Source organism: Erythrolamprus reginae, chromosome 2 (assembly GCF_031021105.1).
Source record: "Erythrolamprus reginae isolate rEryReg1 chromosome 2, rEryReg1.hap1, whole genome shotgun sequence".
Taxonomy (NCBI): Eukaryota; Metazoa; Chordata; class Lepidosauria; order Squamata; family Dipsadidae; genus Erythrolamprus; species Erythrolamprus reginae.
Window position 1 is genome coordinate 88,285,279 of NC_091951.1, and position 13,554 is coordinate 88,298,832.

The 13,554-nt window shown below is 38.2% G+C and overlaps 1 protein-coding gene across 2 annotated transcripts in view; it reads left to right on the plus strand.

Moving 5' to 3' along the window:
- Positions 1-145: 145 nt before the first annotated feature.
- CENPP (centromere protein P) overlaps positions 146-13,554 on the plus strand; it is a 198,280-nt gene continuing 184,871 nt past the window's right edge. The window contains exons 1-6 of one of the 2 annotated variants that reach the window (XM_070738611.1): positions 146-311; positions 3,517-3,672; positions 5,612-5,766; positions 8,485-8,576; positions 10,903-10,991; positions 13,161-13,257. In XM_070738611.1, coding sequence (XP_070594712.1) covers positions 3,536-3,672; positions 5,612-5,766; positions 8,485-8,576; positions 10,903-10,991; positions 13,161-13,257 — 570 coding nt within the window. In that variant the 5' untranslated portion in view covers positions 146-311; positions 3,517-3,535. The remainder of the gene's footprint in view (positions 312-3,516; positions 3,673-5,611; positions 5,767-8,484; positions 8,577-10,902; positions 10,992-13,160; positions 13,258-13,554) is intronic. The other variant, XM_070738612.1, reaches the window with a different exon arrangement.

Here is a 13,554-nt window from a genome sequence, read left to right on the forward strand (position 1 = left end):
GGGAGATATGAAGTGGAGAAAAAATTTATAGGCCCATTATGCTGCGCTGCGGAAATGTTTTGTGGCTGAGTAGTGTAAAACGTAATGTAAAGTCCCCCCCCAGAAAAGAGAAACCAACATCTGATTCAGTATCGAGGCCTCTCTTGTCTTTCTCGGTCTCTTCTTCCCCCCTCTGTATTCTGCAGAATGGTAGCTCCTGAGTCGGGTTTCTTTGGCGGCTCTTTCGAAGCGGCGCAAGAGGCAGAGTGGGGTTTTCTGTCACTTCGGTTGGTGGGCTTCGAAGACGACTGGCAGGATCTGGTCCGGGCAAGGTATTGTGTAGTCTGTGAGCATATCGCGCTGCGGGTTGTTTTGCTTTCAGGCGTGCATAAGCGCACCACTCTGCCTACCGTCCCTGTCCTGCTGTCCTATTGTCCTCTTTTATCGTTACTTTTTACTGATGTTTATACAAACTACTACCATCCTATACATGTTTGATAAATAAATAAAATAAATAAATAAATAATACAGGGACCTCGGAGTGTTTTTCTCTTCCTCCTCTTTCCCCCCAAAAACTCAAAACCTTCTTCCTGAAGGATAATAATAATAATAATAATAATAATAATAATAATAATAATAATAATAATTTATTAGATTTGCATGCCGCCTCTCTCCGAAGACTCAGGGCGGCTCACAACAATAATAACAATGTTACACTGGAAACAAATCTAATATTAAAAAACATCTTAAAAACCCCAACATTTAAAAATGATCCCCACCAGGCTTAGAAGGCTAACTTACTTGACATCACATCTCTGACTGTGTTTTTAAAAATTATTTATTTATTTTGTCCAATACACAGAAGGAGAGAACAGAGGAGAAAATATATGAATAAAATATATCAATGAGAGCAAAGAAGAAAAGATATAGGGATAGAAGAGAAGAGATAAAGAGATAAGTTCATAAAATCATCTGAAAACAATGTCCTATCCGTCAATGATTTCTTCAGCTTCAACCACCACAATACATGAGCACACAAACGATACAAATGTAATGTCAGTCGCTTGCAGACTCGATTGCAGAAAATACAACTTCAGCAACAATGTGATCAATACCTGGAATATACTGCCTGACTCTTTGGTTTCTTCCCCAAACCCCAAAAACTTTAACCTTAGACTCTATAGTAGACCTCATCCCATTCCTAAGAGGCCTGTAAGGGGTGTGCATAAGCGCACTACTGTGCTTACTATCCTTGTCCTACTGTCCTATTGCCTAATTTACCTGTACCTACTTTGGTAAAGTTTATGTTTACAGTGAACCCTCGAGTTTCGCGTCCTCAAGCATCGCGAAAGGGCTATTTCGCGAGTTTTAAACCCGGAAGTAAACTCCACCATCTGCGCATGTGTGCTTAGATGGTGGAGTTCCCCAGCTGGGAAGCTGGGCGGCTTCCCTGGGTCTTTCCCCTCTTGCCCCGTAAGACCCCAGCGGCGGCGCGAGCAACGGCGTGGGCGGGCGGGCGGCACGCGCGGGGACACCCCAGCTCCGCTGCCCAGCTGGGGTGCGGAGCTGGGGTTTCCCCAAGCGCGCGCACGTTGCTGGGGCCGCTTCCCAGCTGGGGACCGGAGCCGGGGTTTCCCCAAGCGCGCGCGCGTTGCTGGGGCTGCTCCCCAGCTGGGGACCGGAGCCGGGGTTTCCCCAAGCGCGTGCGCGTTGCTGGGGCCGCTCCCCAGCTGGGGAGCAGCCCCAGCAACGCGCGCGCGCTTGGGGAAACCCCGGCTCCGGTCCCCAGCTGGGAAGCGGCCCCAGCAACGCGCGCGCGCTTGGGGAAACCCCAGATCCGCTCCCCAGCTGGGGAGCAGCCCCAGCAACGCGCGCGCGCTTGGGGAAACCCCGGCTCCGGTCCCCAGCTGGGAAGCGGCCCCAGCAACGCGCGCGCGCTTGGGGAAACCCCAGATCCGCTCCCCAGCTGGGGAGCAGCCCCAGCAACGCGCGCGCGCTTGGGGAAACCCCGGCTCCGGTCCCCAGCTGGGGAGCAGCCCCAGCAACGCGCGCGCGCTTGGGGAAACCCCGGCTCCGGTCCCCAGCTGGGAAGCGGCCCCAGCAACGCGCGCGCGCTTGGGGAAACCCCAGATCCGCTCCCCAGCTGGGGAGCAGCCCCAGCAACGCGCGCGCGCTTGGGGAAACCCCGGCTCCGGTCCCCAGCTGGGAAGCGGCCCCAGCAACGCGCGCGCGCTTGGGGAAACCCCAGATCCGCTCCCCAGCTGGGGAGCAGCCCCAGCAACGCGCGCGCGCTTGGGGAAACCCCGGCTCCGGTCCCCAGCTGGGAAGCGGCCCCAGCAATGCGCGCGCGCTTGGGGAAACCCCAGATCCGCTCCCCAGCTGGGAAGCGGCCCCAGCAACTCGCGCGCGCTTGGGGAAACCCCAGATCCGCTCCCCAGCTGGGGAGCAGCCCCAGCAACCCACGAACGCGCTGCGGGCGGCCGTAGAAGTAAAAACACCATCTGCACATGCGCAGATGGTGTTTTTACTTCCGCACCGCTACTTCGTGAAAAATCGATCATCGCTTGGGGTCCTGGAACGGAACCCTCGCGATGATCGAGGGTTCACTGTATACCAATACAGTGTTCCCTTGCTTTTCGTGGGGGATGCGTTCCGAGACAGCCCGCGAAAGTTGAATTTCCGCGAAGTAGAGATGCAGAAGTAAATACACTATTTTTGGCTATGAACAGTATCACAGATTATTACCATGTTTATTTATTAAAGTTTATTTAAAAAAATATTTATTAAAGGCAGATGAAAGTTTGGCGATGACATATGACGTCATCGGGTGGGAAAAACCGTGGTATAGGGGAAAAACCCACGAAGTATTTTTTAATTAATATTTTTGAAAAACCGTGGTATAGACTTTCCACGAAGTTCGAACCTGCGAAAATCGAGGGAACACTGTACCTGCTATCTTGTGCATGTTTGACAAATAAATAAATAAGTCGTGGTCCAGCAAACACAGACTGTCCTAATGAAAGCTCTCTTGTATTATATACTGCTCAAAAGAATAAAGGGAATACTCAAAGAACACATCTTAGATCTGAATGAATGAAATATTCTCATTGAATACTTTGTTCTGTACAAAGTTGAATGTGCACAACAGCATGTGAAACTGATTGTCAATCAGTGTTGTGGACAGTTTGATTCCACAGAAGTTTGATTTACTTAGATTATTGATTATTGTGTTGTTTAAGTGTTTCCTTTATTTTTTTGAGCAGTGCATTTTATGAGTCACCCTTTTGCTTCTGACCTAAAGTATTGTAATTCATATTTTAATCCCTGATGATCCCTAGAATAGTTATAAATATTTACAATTATAATGGTATTTCAATTACAGCTTTCCACAACATCTTCCAACAAAGCAAATAATAATAATAATACTTTATTTTCGGCAGACTGATGGAGACGAACTGAAATCTTTTAAGTTAGGAAAAGGGGAGAAAATGAAATTGCCTAACTGCTGTATTTATATTAGTTTTTTTCCCTCTTTAGAAAGATAAGTGTCTAAAAAATGAATAGCAATGAACTTCAGGCCTGCGAAGATGAAATTAAATCTTTGGAAGAAGAAATCAAAATGCTAACAGAAGAATATGAACATAGCCAACACCAGTCAATGGCATATACTGAGACAGAAATAATGGAGATCATGTAGGTAATTTTTTGTTCGTTTATTTAAATAATGTACATGGATGCCCATCTCTGAAGTGACACTGATTAAGACCCAGCAATTAAAGCAATAAGGTGTTAAATAACACCATTCAATGATAAAACTATATGACTAATATGGCTAGTCCATTTTGCTGATGGAAATGCCTGGGAAACAGCAAAGTCTGCAGAATCAATAAAAGGCCAATTGAGTCAACTCTATCTGGATCTTTGGTAGTGGGGGAGAATGTTGTTATCCAAGGTACCGGTAGGTGCTACCATGTATTTGGCTTGCAATTACTATGATTATTACACTAAAATCTTGGTGTTCAAAATATATTGTATATTATTATTATAATATCTATCTATCTATCTATCTATCTATCTATCTATCTATCTATCTATCTATCTATCTATTTATCTATCTATCTATCTATCTATCTATCTATCTATCTATCTATCTATCTATCTATCTATCTATCTATCTACCCATTCATTCATTCCATTTTTATGCCGCCCTTCTCCTTAGACCCAGGGTGGCTTACAACATGTTAGCAATAGCACTTTTTAACAGAGCCAGCCTATTGCCCCCACAATCCGGGTCCTCATTTTACCCACCTCGGAAGGATGGAAGACTGACTCAACCTTGAGCTGGTGATCAGATTTGAACCGCTGACCTACAGATCTACAGTCATCTTCAGTGGCCTGCAGTACAGCACTCTAGCTGCTGCACCACCTTGGCTCTTTATTTATTTAAATAATATTTGATAAGCTAAGAAAGAATAGAATAGAATATAATTCTTTATTAGCCAAGTATGAATGGACACAGAAGGAATTTGTCTTTGGTGCCTATTGTAAGAGATTTTATTAAATTGTATTAATATAAAAATACAATTTTCTATAAAGTCTTCTGCATAGAAAACATCATGCCTTTTGCATAAAAGGTAAGCCAGCTGTTAGATTGTTTCATTCTCGAAATATAGGAAGTCTTTTTAAATTTGGGATTTTGGAACATTTAAAATTACACCATACTAGCATACTAGCATACTAGTTCTGTGATGTTTAGATATTAGAAGTTGACCAAAATACCTAATGATTTGATACTACTAAGTTAGTTATCTAAACTGGTTTCCTAAATCAGTGTGGGACAAAACCCATAGTGCAATCATTTTTATTCAACTTGAAGCTCTCTGAAGAATCCATATTTAGAGAGATCAGATCTCTTATAGGTTGAAACAGCTTCAGTTAGAATTTAAATAGGGCATTATATTCTTCAACCTTAATTAAATCCACAGAGAGCATTTAGTACACCTGCATTAATATTCCCAAAATTTTGGATTGAGTTATCTCATTTGGTAAAATTGATAGATGAGTTAATTATATTCTGCATAGGGGCTTTGCAAGAGTTTTGGCCTCAAGTATCTCAACTGGAAGATACTTGACCTCTCAAAAACATATAAAGAGGTGGGGCATTGAAAGAGCTGTAAGTTACACAACACATCATCTACTTGTAATATTAAAAAAATACGCCTCTTGTTCAGTCCTAGGCCCATTCATATTTCTTTTAGTTTTCAGATTAAAAAACTTGTGGAAAAATAAAAATGTTTGTTCATTAATAATTTCTATACCAATGTACTAGAGCCGTGATAACAAACCTATGGCATGCGTGGCAGAGGTGGCATGCAGAGCCCTCTCTTTGGGCACTCGTGCTGTTGCCTCAGCTCAGCCAATGGGTTGACAGTTTTGAGGTGTGCATGCACACTGGCCAGCTGGTCACCAGGTTTCCAAGAGACGCATGTGCAATGGCCAGCTGGTCGTTGGGTTTCCAGTACTCTGGGGCTCATGCCTTCTGGTTTGGGCATTCTGTGCCTAAAAAGTTCGCCATCACTGTACCAGAGGTTTCTCATTTAGATCTACCTAATAACATTTTTTTTTACTATAGGACATTACTTAGAAAAAAGCCTGAAAAAGAACCGAAGGAATCCAAATCTTCAGACCAGAAAACAGACCTCCAATTGTTGGAAGCTGATCTGTCATTTATAATGAAATTTACAGGCCTTTTCTTTACACATTATTCACGTAAACTTGTGGAAAAAGGTAAGTATTTTAATGATTGTCGCAGTATTACAGTATATACTTTTTCCACACTTCATACATTATTTTGATTCAACGTTGTATTTCTAATCTCAAATATTGATATTGCCATTGTCGACCCTGAGGCTGACCTGACCAAAGCCATCTTGAAGCTTCAGTGTTGCCACCACTGGAGCTGAGAGATAGGGAGGGATTAGAGATGGCTGGGGTTTTGTAGCCAAAATAAAATACTTTCTCATGGGAACCAAGCACATTCTTACACTTGGTCAAAGGAAGGCGGAGTGATGTCGTCAGGCAACCAGACAGTGCCTTGATTGGACCATGTGACTGATTGATTGGGGAAGGGAAAATCTTTTACTTTAAATTAGATGAAAACCATGGGAACTTTCAGAGTTGGTTTTCACCAGATCTGTGCCAATATGACATATCCAATAAAACTATTCTTAGAGGAATTTACCTGCTTTTTGTTTGCTGTGGGTATGTTCCTTGGAACTCTGACAGCCATCTTTTAATAAAATTAAAAATATTAACTCTTATTCAGTACTTAAAACAGAGAAAGTGTTACAGTTCAAATTTGCTAAACCTGTCAACCAAAGAGGATCAAACTGGTCAATCAAATCTCAGTAGTCAGGACAATTACTACATATCTACTTTTATTTCATAGTGCCAAAATTGGAATAAATTTGGATGTAAACGATTAAGACATTATTTAAATAAAAATCTTCATTATTTTGAATCCCCCAAAATATTCTAATATTCAAGGTATTGACATTCTAGTTTTAATGAATCAGTTTATTATGGTTTCCAAATCAAATGGTTTGTTGAAAGCTGACTTATAATAAATCTTAATTAAATATGATTCTTAAGTCATACATAATAAATAATACCCCAGGGAAACTTACATAGTTTCCTGGAACACAAACATTCCATTCTACCTTGTATTGCTCCTTCCTTAAAGAATGGGGAAGATTAATGAAATAAATCTAATCTCTCCTAGAAAACTCAAAGTTGTGCAAAAAACACCAACAACTCCAAAGAAAATTAAGTTTAAAGTAACAAAATAGCTCTTTATATAATACTTTTCGGCAATTTCTAAGTTTGCAGGACATTTGTTCTCAAATGATTGTATTTTCTTGCTCTTCTATTAAGAAGAATCCACTAAATCAGGTTGCAATTTTTAGCCAGAAACTAATCCCTGCCAATATTTCAGGTTACCAATTTTTTTCTTGGATAAGCAATAATAGAATTGGATGGCATCCCATTCCAAACCTGCAGAAGATCTAACTGATCAGGTTTACTGGGAGTTGGGCAACATATACATTTTTAAAAATTATTATCATTCATGACACTCTGCCAACTGAACATTTAAAAATGTATCATAAATATTATTGACCGGCACTGGTGGTTGATACAGATTGCTGCTAGCGTCCTAGATATTGACCAAATATCTTTTTAAAATGTACAATGTTCCGAGTAGTACAGTTTTCTGCAGTTCCACTGGTGTTATTGCAGAAGCTATAATTTCTTGATCTATTTTGTAAAATTAAGAATGGATTAAACACACCAAAAAAGAGAACATTTGCAAAATTAAAGAAATTAAATGCCAACATGATATGCTTACAAGAAGTCCATATCAAAATTGTGTAGATATGCAGGTCGCGATATTTCGTTATTTTTTTCTAGTTTTCTTCGAATCTGGCATCTCCTGGTACAGCGATATAAATACATTGTACGCTTCAGTTTTCAATGACTGCGGTATCTGGCATGTTGTGTTTTAAATGACTATCCTTGGTCCTAATAATTATTAATATTATTTCACATCCATTATATATTGAACAGCACACGGAACATGATGAGATATTATGAGATACCATGGGTTGAGTGATAGTCTTCCAGCTCCATCCAAGCTTGAGAAGAAGAATAAAAACTTCTCAGAGTTTCAGCCTTGTCATATAGTCTAGAATGATAACGTTGCGATAGGTATTAAAAACTGTAAGAACTAGGTTGTGTTGTATTAAACCAATCTGGTTTCATATGCCAAGGTGATGCAAGCTAGGTCTGTACCATTTCTCAACCAAAAGTCCAATTGAAATGGGTGAAGTTAATCAGCATTACCTGAAATAGCTGGGGAGTTTTGAGACCACCACCAGTTTTACCACCTTTCCCAGAAAACAGAATATTTAAAACCAAGCTCTGTTGTATCCTTTTTGTCAGGCAGACTTACTTGGACTTTTGAGAGCATGTTTGCTAAAGGGTCCTCACCTAATTCACAGATAGGTTGGTGTTGCCAGTTACATTTTCAGAAGGCAAATCTGTGAGGTTGCACTCTGCCTATAGCCACTGGTGTTCTCTACCAGTGAACTTTATAAATTTATTTATTTTTTTGAGCAGGCCAACATGTTTCCAGAGAAAGTAGCGGACTTGAGTTGTATGTCATTTTTATTGTCTAAAATGCCGGAGACATTTTGTAAAGTTGTTGCAGGTTATAGTTTGTAGCCTGAAAACTTCCCAATTTTAATTTTAAAAAACTTTTGAAAAAATCCCTCCAGCCACATTGTTGCCCAGAGTCACCCCACTGCCTCTTTGTATTTTAGACCTACTGCTTCATTAATGAACTGACTGTTGTTATATTAAATATGGTTACCTCTTAAATGTTATTGATTAATAAAGAACATGTATGACCGAAGCAGATTAATGTATGTATTTAAATATTTCTTATAGATGAATCTAAAACTATTCAAACTTATAAGCTGTCAGGAAAATGTCATCCAATCTCATTTCAGTTGGAATTCAAACTCACAGAAGAAAATCAGGTAATGGAAGATGCTTTTAAAATAAACTAGAGCATTTTACTAAGCTTCAGTAACTAGCATAAACAAATAAAATTTGTGACATTTCTTGTGAAACTATCCATGGTTGTACAGTGGTACCTCTTATCTACAAACACCTCTATTTATGAACTTCTAGATAAGAATTGGGTGTTCAAGATTTTTTTTTGCCTCTTCTCAAGAATCATTTTCCACTTATAAAACCAAGCCTCCGAAACTAACCGGAAAAGGCAGGGAGAAGCCTATGTGGGGCCTCTCTAGGAATCTCCTGGGAGGAAACAGGGCCGGAAAAAGCAGGGAGAAGCCTCCGTGGGGCCTTTCTAGGATTCTCCTGGGAAGAAACAGGGCCTCCACCTTCCCTGTGGTTTCCCCAATCGCAGGCATTATTTGCTTTTACATTGATTCCTGTGGGAAAAATTGCTTCTTCTGACAAACTTTACTACTTAAGAACCTGGTCACGGAACGAATTAAGTTCATAAGTAGAGGTACCACTGTAATTTTGATACATTTATTTTTCTGAAAAGACTAATAATTTTATGCTGATGAATATGTATTAAAATATTGTATTTCTGTACTAATGGATACGTTTTGGATACCACATGATACTTTATTCCAAACTTCACACATTATATTTGATTGAGCATTAATACTATTTACACCAGATTAATGTAAGCCGAATCTTCATGTTGTTAAATACATAACATAGTAGGATAAACAGTTGAAGAAGAAATAGGAAAAAGTTCTAATTATTTTAACTGTATGATTTTTTGAACAATTATCTTGAAAGGAAAAACTTAATAGAAGAAACAGAACCTGAAATTCTGCACAAAAATGAATTCCAATAAAATTAGATTAATAAAATTTTGCCAAAACATACAGCTTAAATCTAGTTTATTTGTTTTGGAAACACTCACACAGATAATAACTTCTGGTTATAAGTTAGAAATGTATTGTTATATTTGATTTCTTAGAAATTAAATTGATAAACAAGCAAGAACTACATCTAAATTGCCAGTAGGTGGCATTTCTTCTTAAGCTTGCACGTAGCTGACTTCTGTAGTGGCAGCATGATCCCAGAAAAAAGATGTGTTTGGATTACAGAGTTGCCAATAAGAATTATTTGCACACTTGTAATCCAACATTCTTTTTCCTTTGAATCTGAAGCATTGCACAGGCTCCAGTATGTTTCTACAGTACATAAATATCTATCATAAGTCTTGGTATTTTGAAATGTTTTGTATTTTCTTTTCTTTAATTTTTTTCCTAAAAGATCCACTTGGTTCAATTTTTAATTGCTTTGATTTTTTTAATCTTTGGAATGGAATATACTGTATATGTATACATAATAAAAGCTTTGAACTGCTTTAAAGATACATACAGGCAGTCAGTCATTGATAAGGTGGCCAGACCCAATTTCACAACCATTTTTGCAGCACATCACAATCATGTGACTAAATATGCTGGACTTTTAAATTAAATAGGCATTTCGATTAAAAACACCTTAAAATCTAAATGTTAAATGCAATTTTTTGCAAATGCCACCTTCTATCGCATTTTAGTGAAATAATAAAGTAGAATACTGTTTGAGTTTCAAATATTCCATAAAATAAACTCTGGGAAATTAAACTTGGGAATACAGTACACAAAATATCTAAATATGATTTTTTTTTTAAATTGCATTATAAATCCACAATCTGCTTTTAACAATAAAAACAAAATGTAAGAAAAAGAAAATAATATGTCCCCCTTGCAAAACATGGTCAAACATAATGGAAGTTTATTTGTTTTACTTTCTGCACCTACTTTTGGGACCATGAGCTTTCAAATTTTAAAATTCCTTCAAGGGCTTGAAAATGTGTATATTTGAGAATGCATAAACACAGCACAGTGGAGGTTGTTGATCGAGTAACAACTGATCCCACCTTGCCTCTCCTTGCTCTGTCCCTGCCCTCCTCTTGTGTTTTAATGTTAAATTGATTATATTTTAATTGTACTTGTGTATGTGTGTGGGTGTGTGTATTTAAAATTAAACCACCACTGGTTATCCTATGGCAAGATAGGCAGCCAATAAATTTTACAAATTAATAAATGAATAAACCTGGGTGCATTCTATGTTATAATTAACTTGATCATGGTCTACCAATTGGTAGTTATTTTGGAGAACATTTGAATCACAAGCTTATTTGAAATTTCTCATAACACTTACAGTATATTTAAATACGGGTATTAAATAAGCAATGACTATTTGACAGATTTATTCATAAATTTGATTCGTTCTTCACTTTTTTGCTAATAAATTTTGTTCCTCCAGATGAACAGAAATGCTTCAGCTATAGTAACTGACCTTAATATTATAACAGAATGTGACATGGACTGTGATTTAAGCAAGCTTGTTTCAAGGTAAGATTTCATTTACTAAACCTGTTGCTACTGGATTAGTAGGTGGGGAATAATCATAGGAAAATTGTTATTATGGGAGAAAGGTTTAAATTTCTTGTATGCACTGAAAAGCAGTGGTTGACAGTTTTTTTTATTTATAAGATTTATTAAGCCAGGACTAAGGAATATACCAAAACAATGTACAAAAGGTGATAGAATCAGAAACATAGAGCAATCAAACATCAACCTAATCTTTTTAGTAATATAGTCCTCTTCCTCTATTTGAGACAGTCGTTCAACTTTCATCCATTTAGTGTTGGATAAGATTATTTCATAATGGTCCATGATAATAAGCCAACTGAAGAGTAGACTTAGTTTGATCATATTTCTCTTCTCTTCACTCCTCTTTTTCCCTGTGACTTTCTTACCATATTTTTAAAGGAAAATATTTGTAGCTCAGCGTTGACATGGGGGGGGGGTCCCCCTTGGTGCTCTCTAAACTTGTTTTCTTGTATTACTAATTATTAATAATAACGATTCAATTATGCTGTTTTGGATTACTGAACACAGCTCTCTTTTCTTTTGTTGCTTTTTAGAAAGATAATATGTATTAATTATCACCTGCTATTTTAACCTTAGGCCTGGAGTGAGTAATGTAATGATTCAATAACTATGTTGCTAAAACACTATATAAAATTTCTCTGTATCTTTTTAAACTTCAGACCTTAGTTGTTTTGTTTCTCCAGTCAATCAGGAAGACACAATATTGTTTGCTGTGTTTTAGAAAAAAGCTTGTTTAGAAATTATACAGAATGCCTTCGCCAAAATGTGGCTTGTTTGATTTTTATAAAGCCAATAATTGTGGTTTATTAGTAAATCTTACATAGCACGTTGCGTAAATCTAGTCACAGACCTGATTAAAGTATCGTGCTAAGTAATACTTTGTTTTAATAACTGTCTTTTGAAGAAACCAAAATCAGTATTTGTTAAGCAAATTAGTTTCCTGTGGAGGATGAGAGTGGTTGGTAAAATTAGGGAGATAAAAATATATGTCTTTTGAACTGTTGACTTAGCTTTTTAAGAGCTAACATATGGTGCTAATATGTCTTTGTTAGATATGTTTAAAGTTAATTATTAATACTACTGCAGACTACATAGATGTTCAGCGGGGAAAGGAGATTATTGAAAGCAAAATTATGGGAGGAAATACCTTTTAATTTGAGTATAAGGTGGGAGACTATATAAATTTTTAAATATATGAATAAAATTCATACATGCAAACTGTTGTGGTTGGCTCTGGCCCAGCTCCTGCCCCAGGGGATGCAGGGGAAACTTCAACATGTCATAGGCCTGTTTTATTGCCGACAGAGTCAGGTACTTCATTTTCCTCGGACGAAGAGGGGGGCTTGGCACACAGCCCAGGAAGTCAATCTCCATTATCTTCAGTCGATTCGGATGCGGAAGTCTTGGACCCACGCAGGCGCAGAGTTATGCGTAGAAGAGACCAATTGGGGGCATATTACAGGAGATAAGAGAGGCCACCTATGTTTGGGTGGGGCTCCAGTAATTAGTGCTGCTGATATAAATAGCAGCGTGTGGGTTTGGCCGTTGTGGAAGATTATCTGATCGTTGTGCTTCAGGACTGCCTTGCTGTCTCCGGACTTTGTTTGTTGATTTTTCACGACTTTGAAACCAAAGCAGAGCAAAGTGTGTGCGTGTTTCACTTCGTGGAAGAAGAGGGGCTGTGACGTTTCTTCACAGCTGCAAGCTAAGTACTTAAGGACTGATTAAGGGAATTGTACTGACTACCAGGTTGTTTTGGGACGAGTGCTCTTTGCAATACAAAAAGAGTGCTTAGTTTATTTTGAATATTGTGATAAAGAACATTGTTTTGAATTTTCAAACGTGTGTGTGTCTGAAATTTGTACCCTTGAATTTTCGGGAGGCTAATACCAGAGAGCCCGGCAGAACACAAACTAAGCCTCAATTTATCAAGATTTATTAAAGTAACAAATGATCTTAAATAAAAAAGCATTTACAACTTAAGGACATTGTTTCACAATTTAATTATGCAAACATGTTTCAGACCAATAGTTTTTGCCACTTCAGGAGCTTAGAAAAATAGTATGGATGAAAATTATCCATGATAATGATGATAATAATAATAATATCTATCTTAATACATTCTAGAGTTGAAGAAAATGGGAATCTCTGCCTATTCTTCACAAGTCTCACTTGTTTTTCTGAATGGTGTAAACATCGGGAACGTACTTTTGTTCATTTTAAGGTAGGACTTTGGGAACATTAATTTTGGTGCATGAATGAGTGGAGTTAAATGAATGTGTAGTGATCAGTTGATTTAATATATCATTGTGGCATAAGTTGAAAGCATTTCAGATTTATCTATCTATCTATCTATCTATTTATATAAGATTGCAGTGCTTCAAAATTATACTGTTTATAATTTTCTGAGTAGAAGTGTTATTTTTTTCTCTCTCTCCCAATGATTGTTACAAAATATCAGCTTGAATATTGTGTTGTTAGTCTGAAGATTTGTGTTAAAAAGAATGGCCAGAAAGTTTAT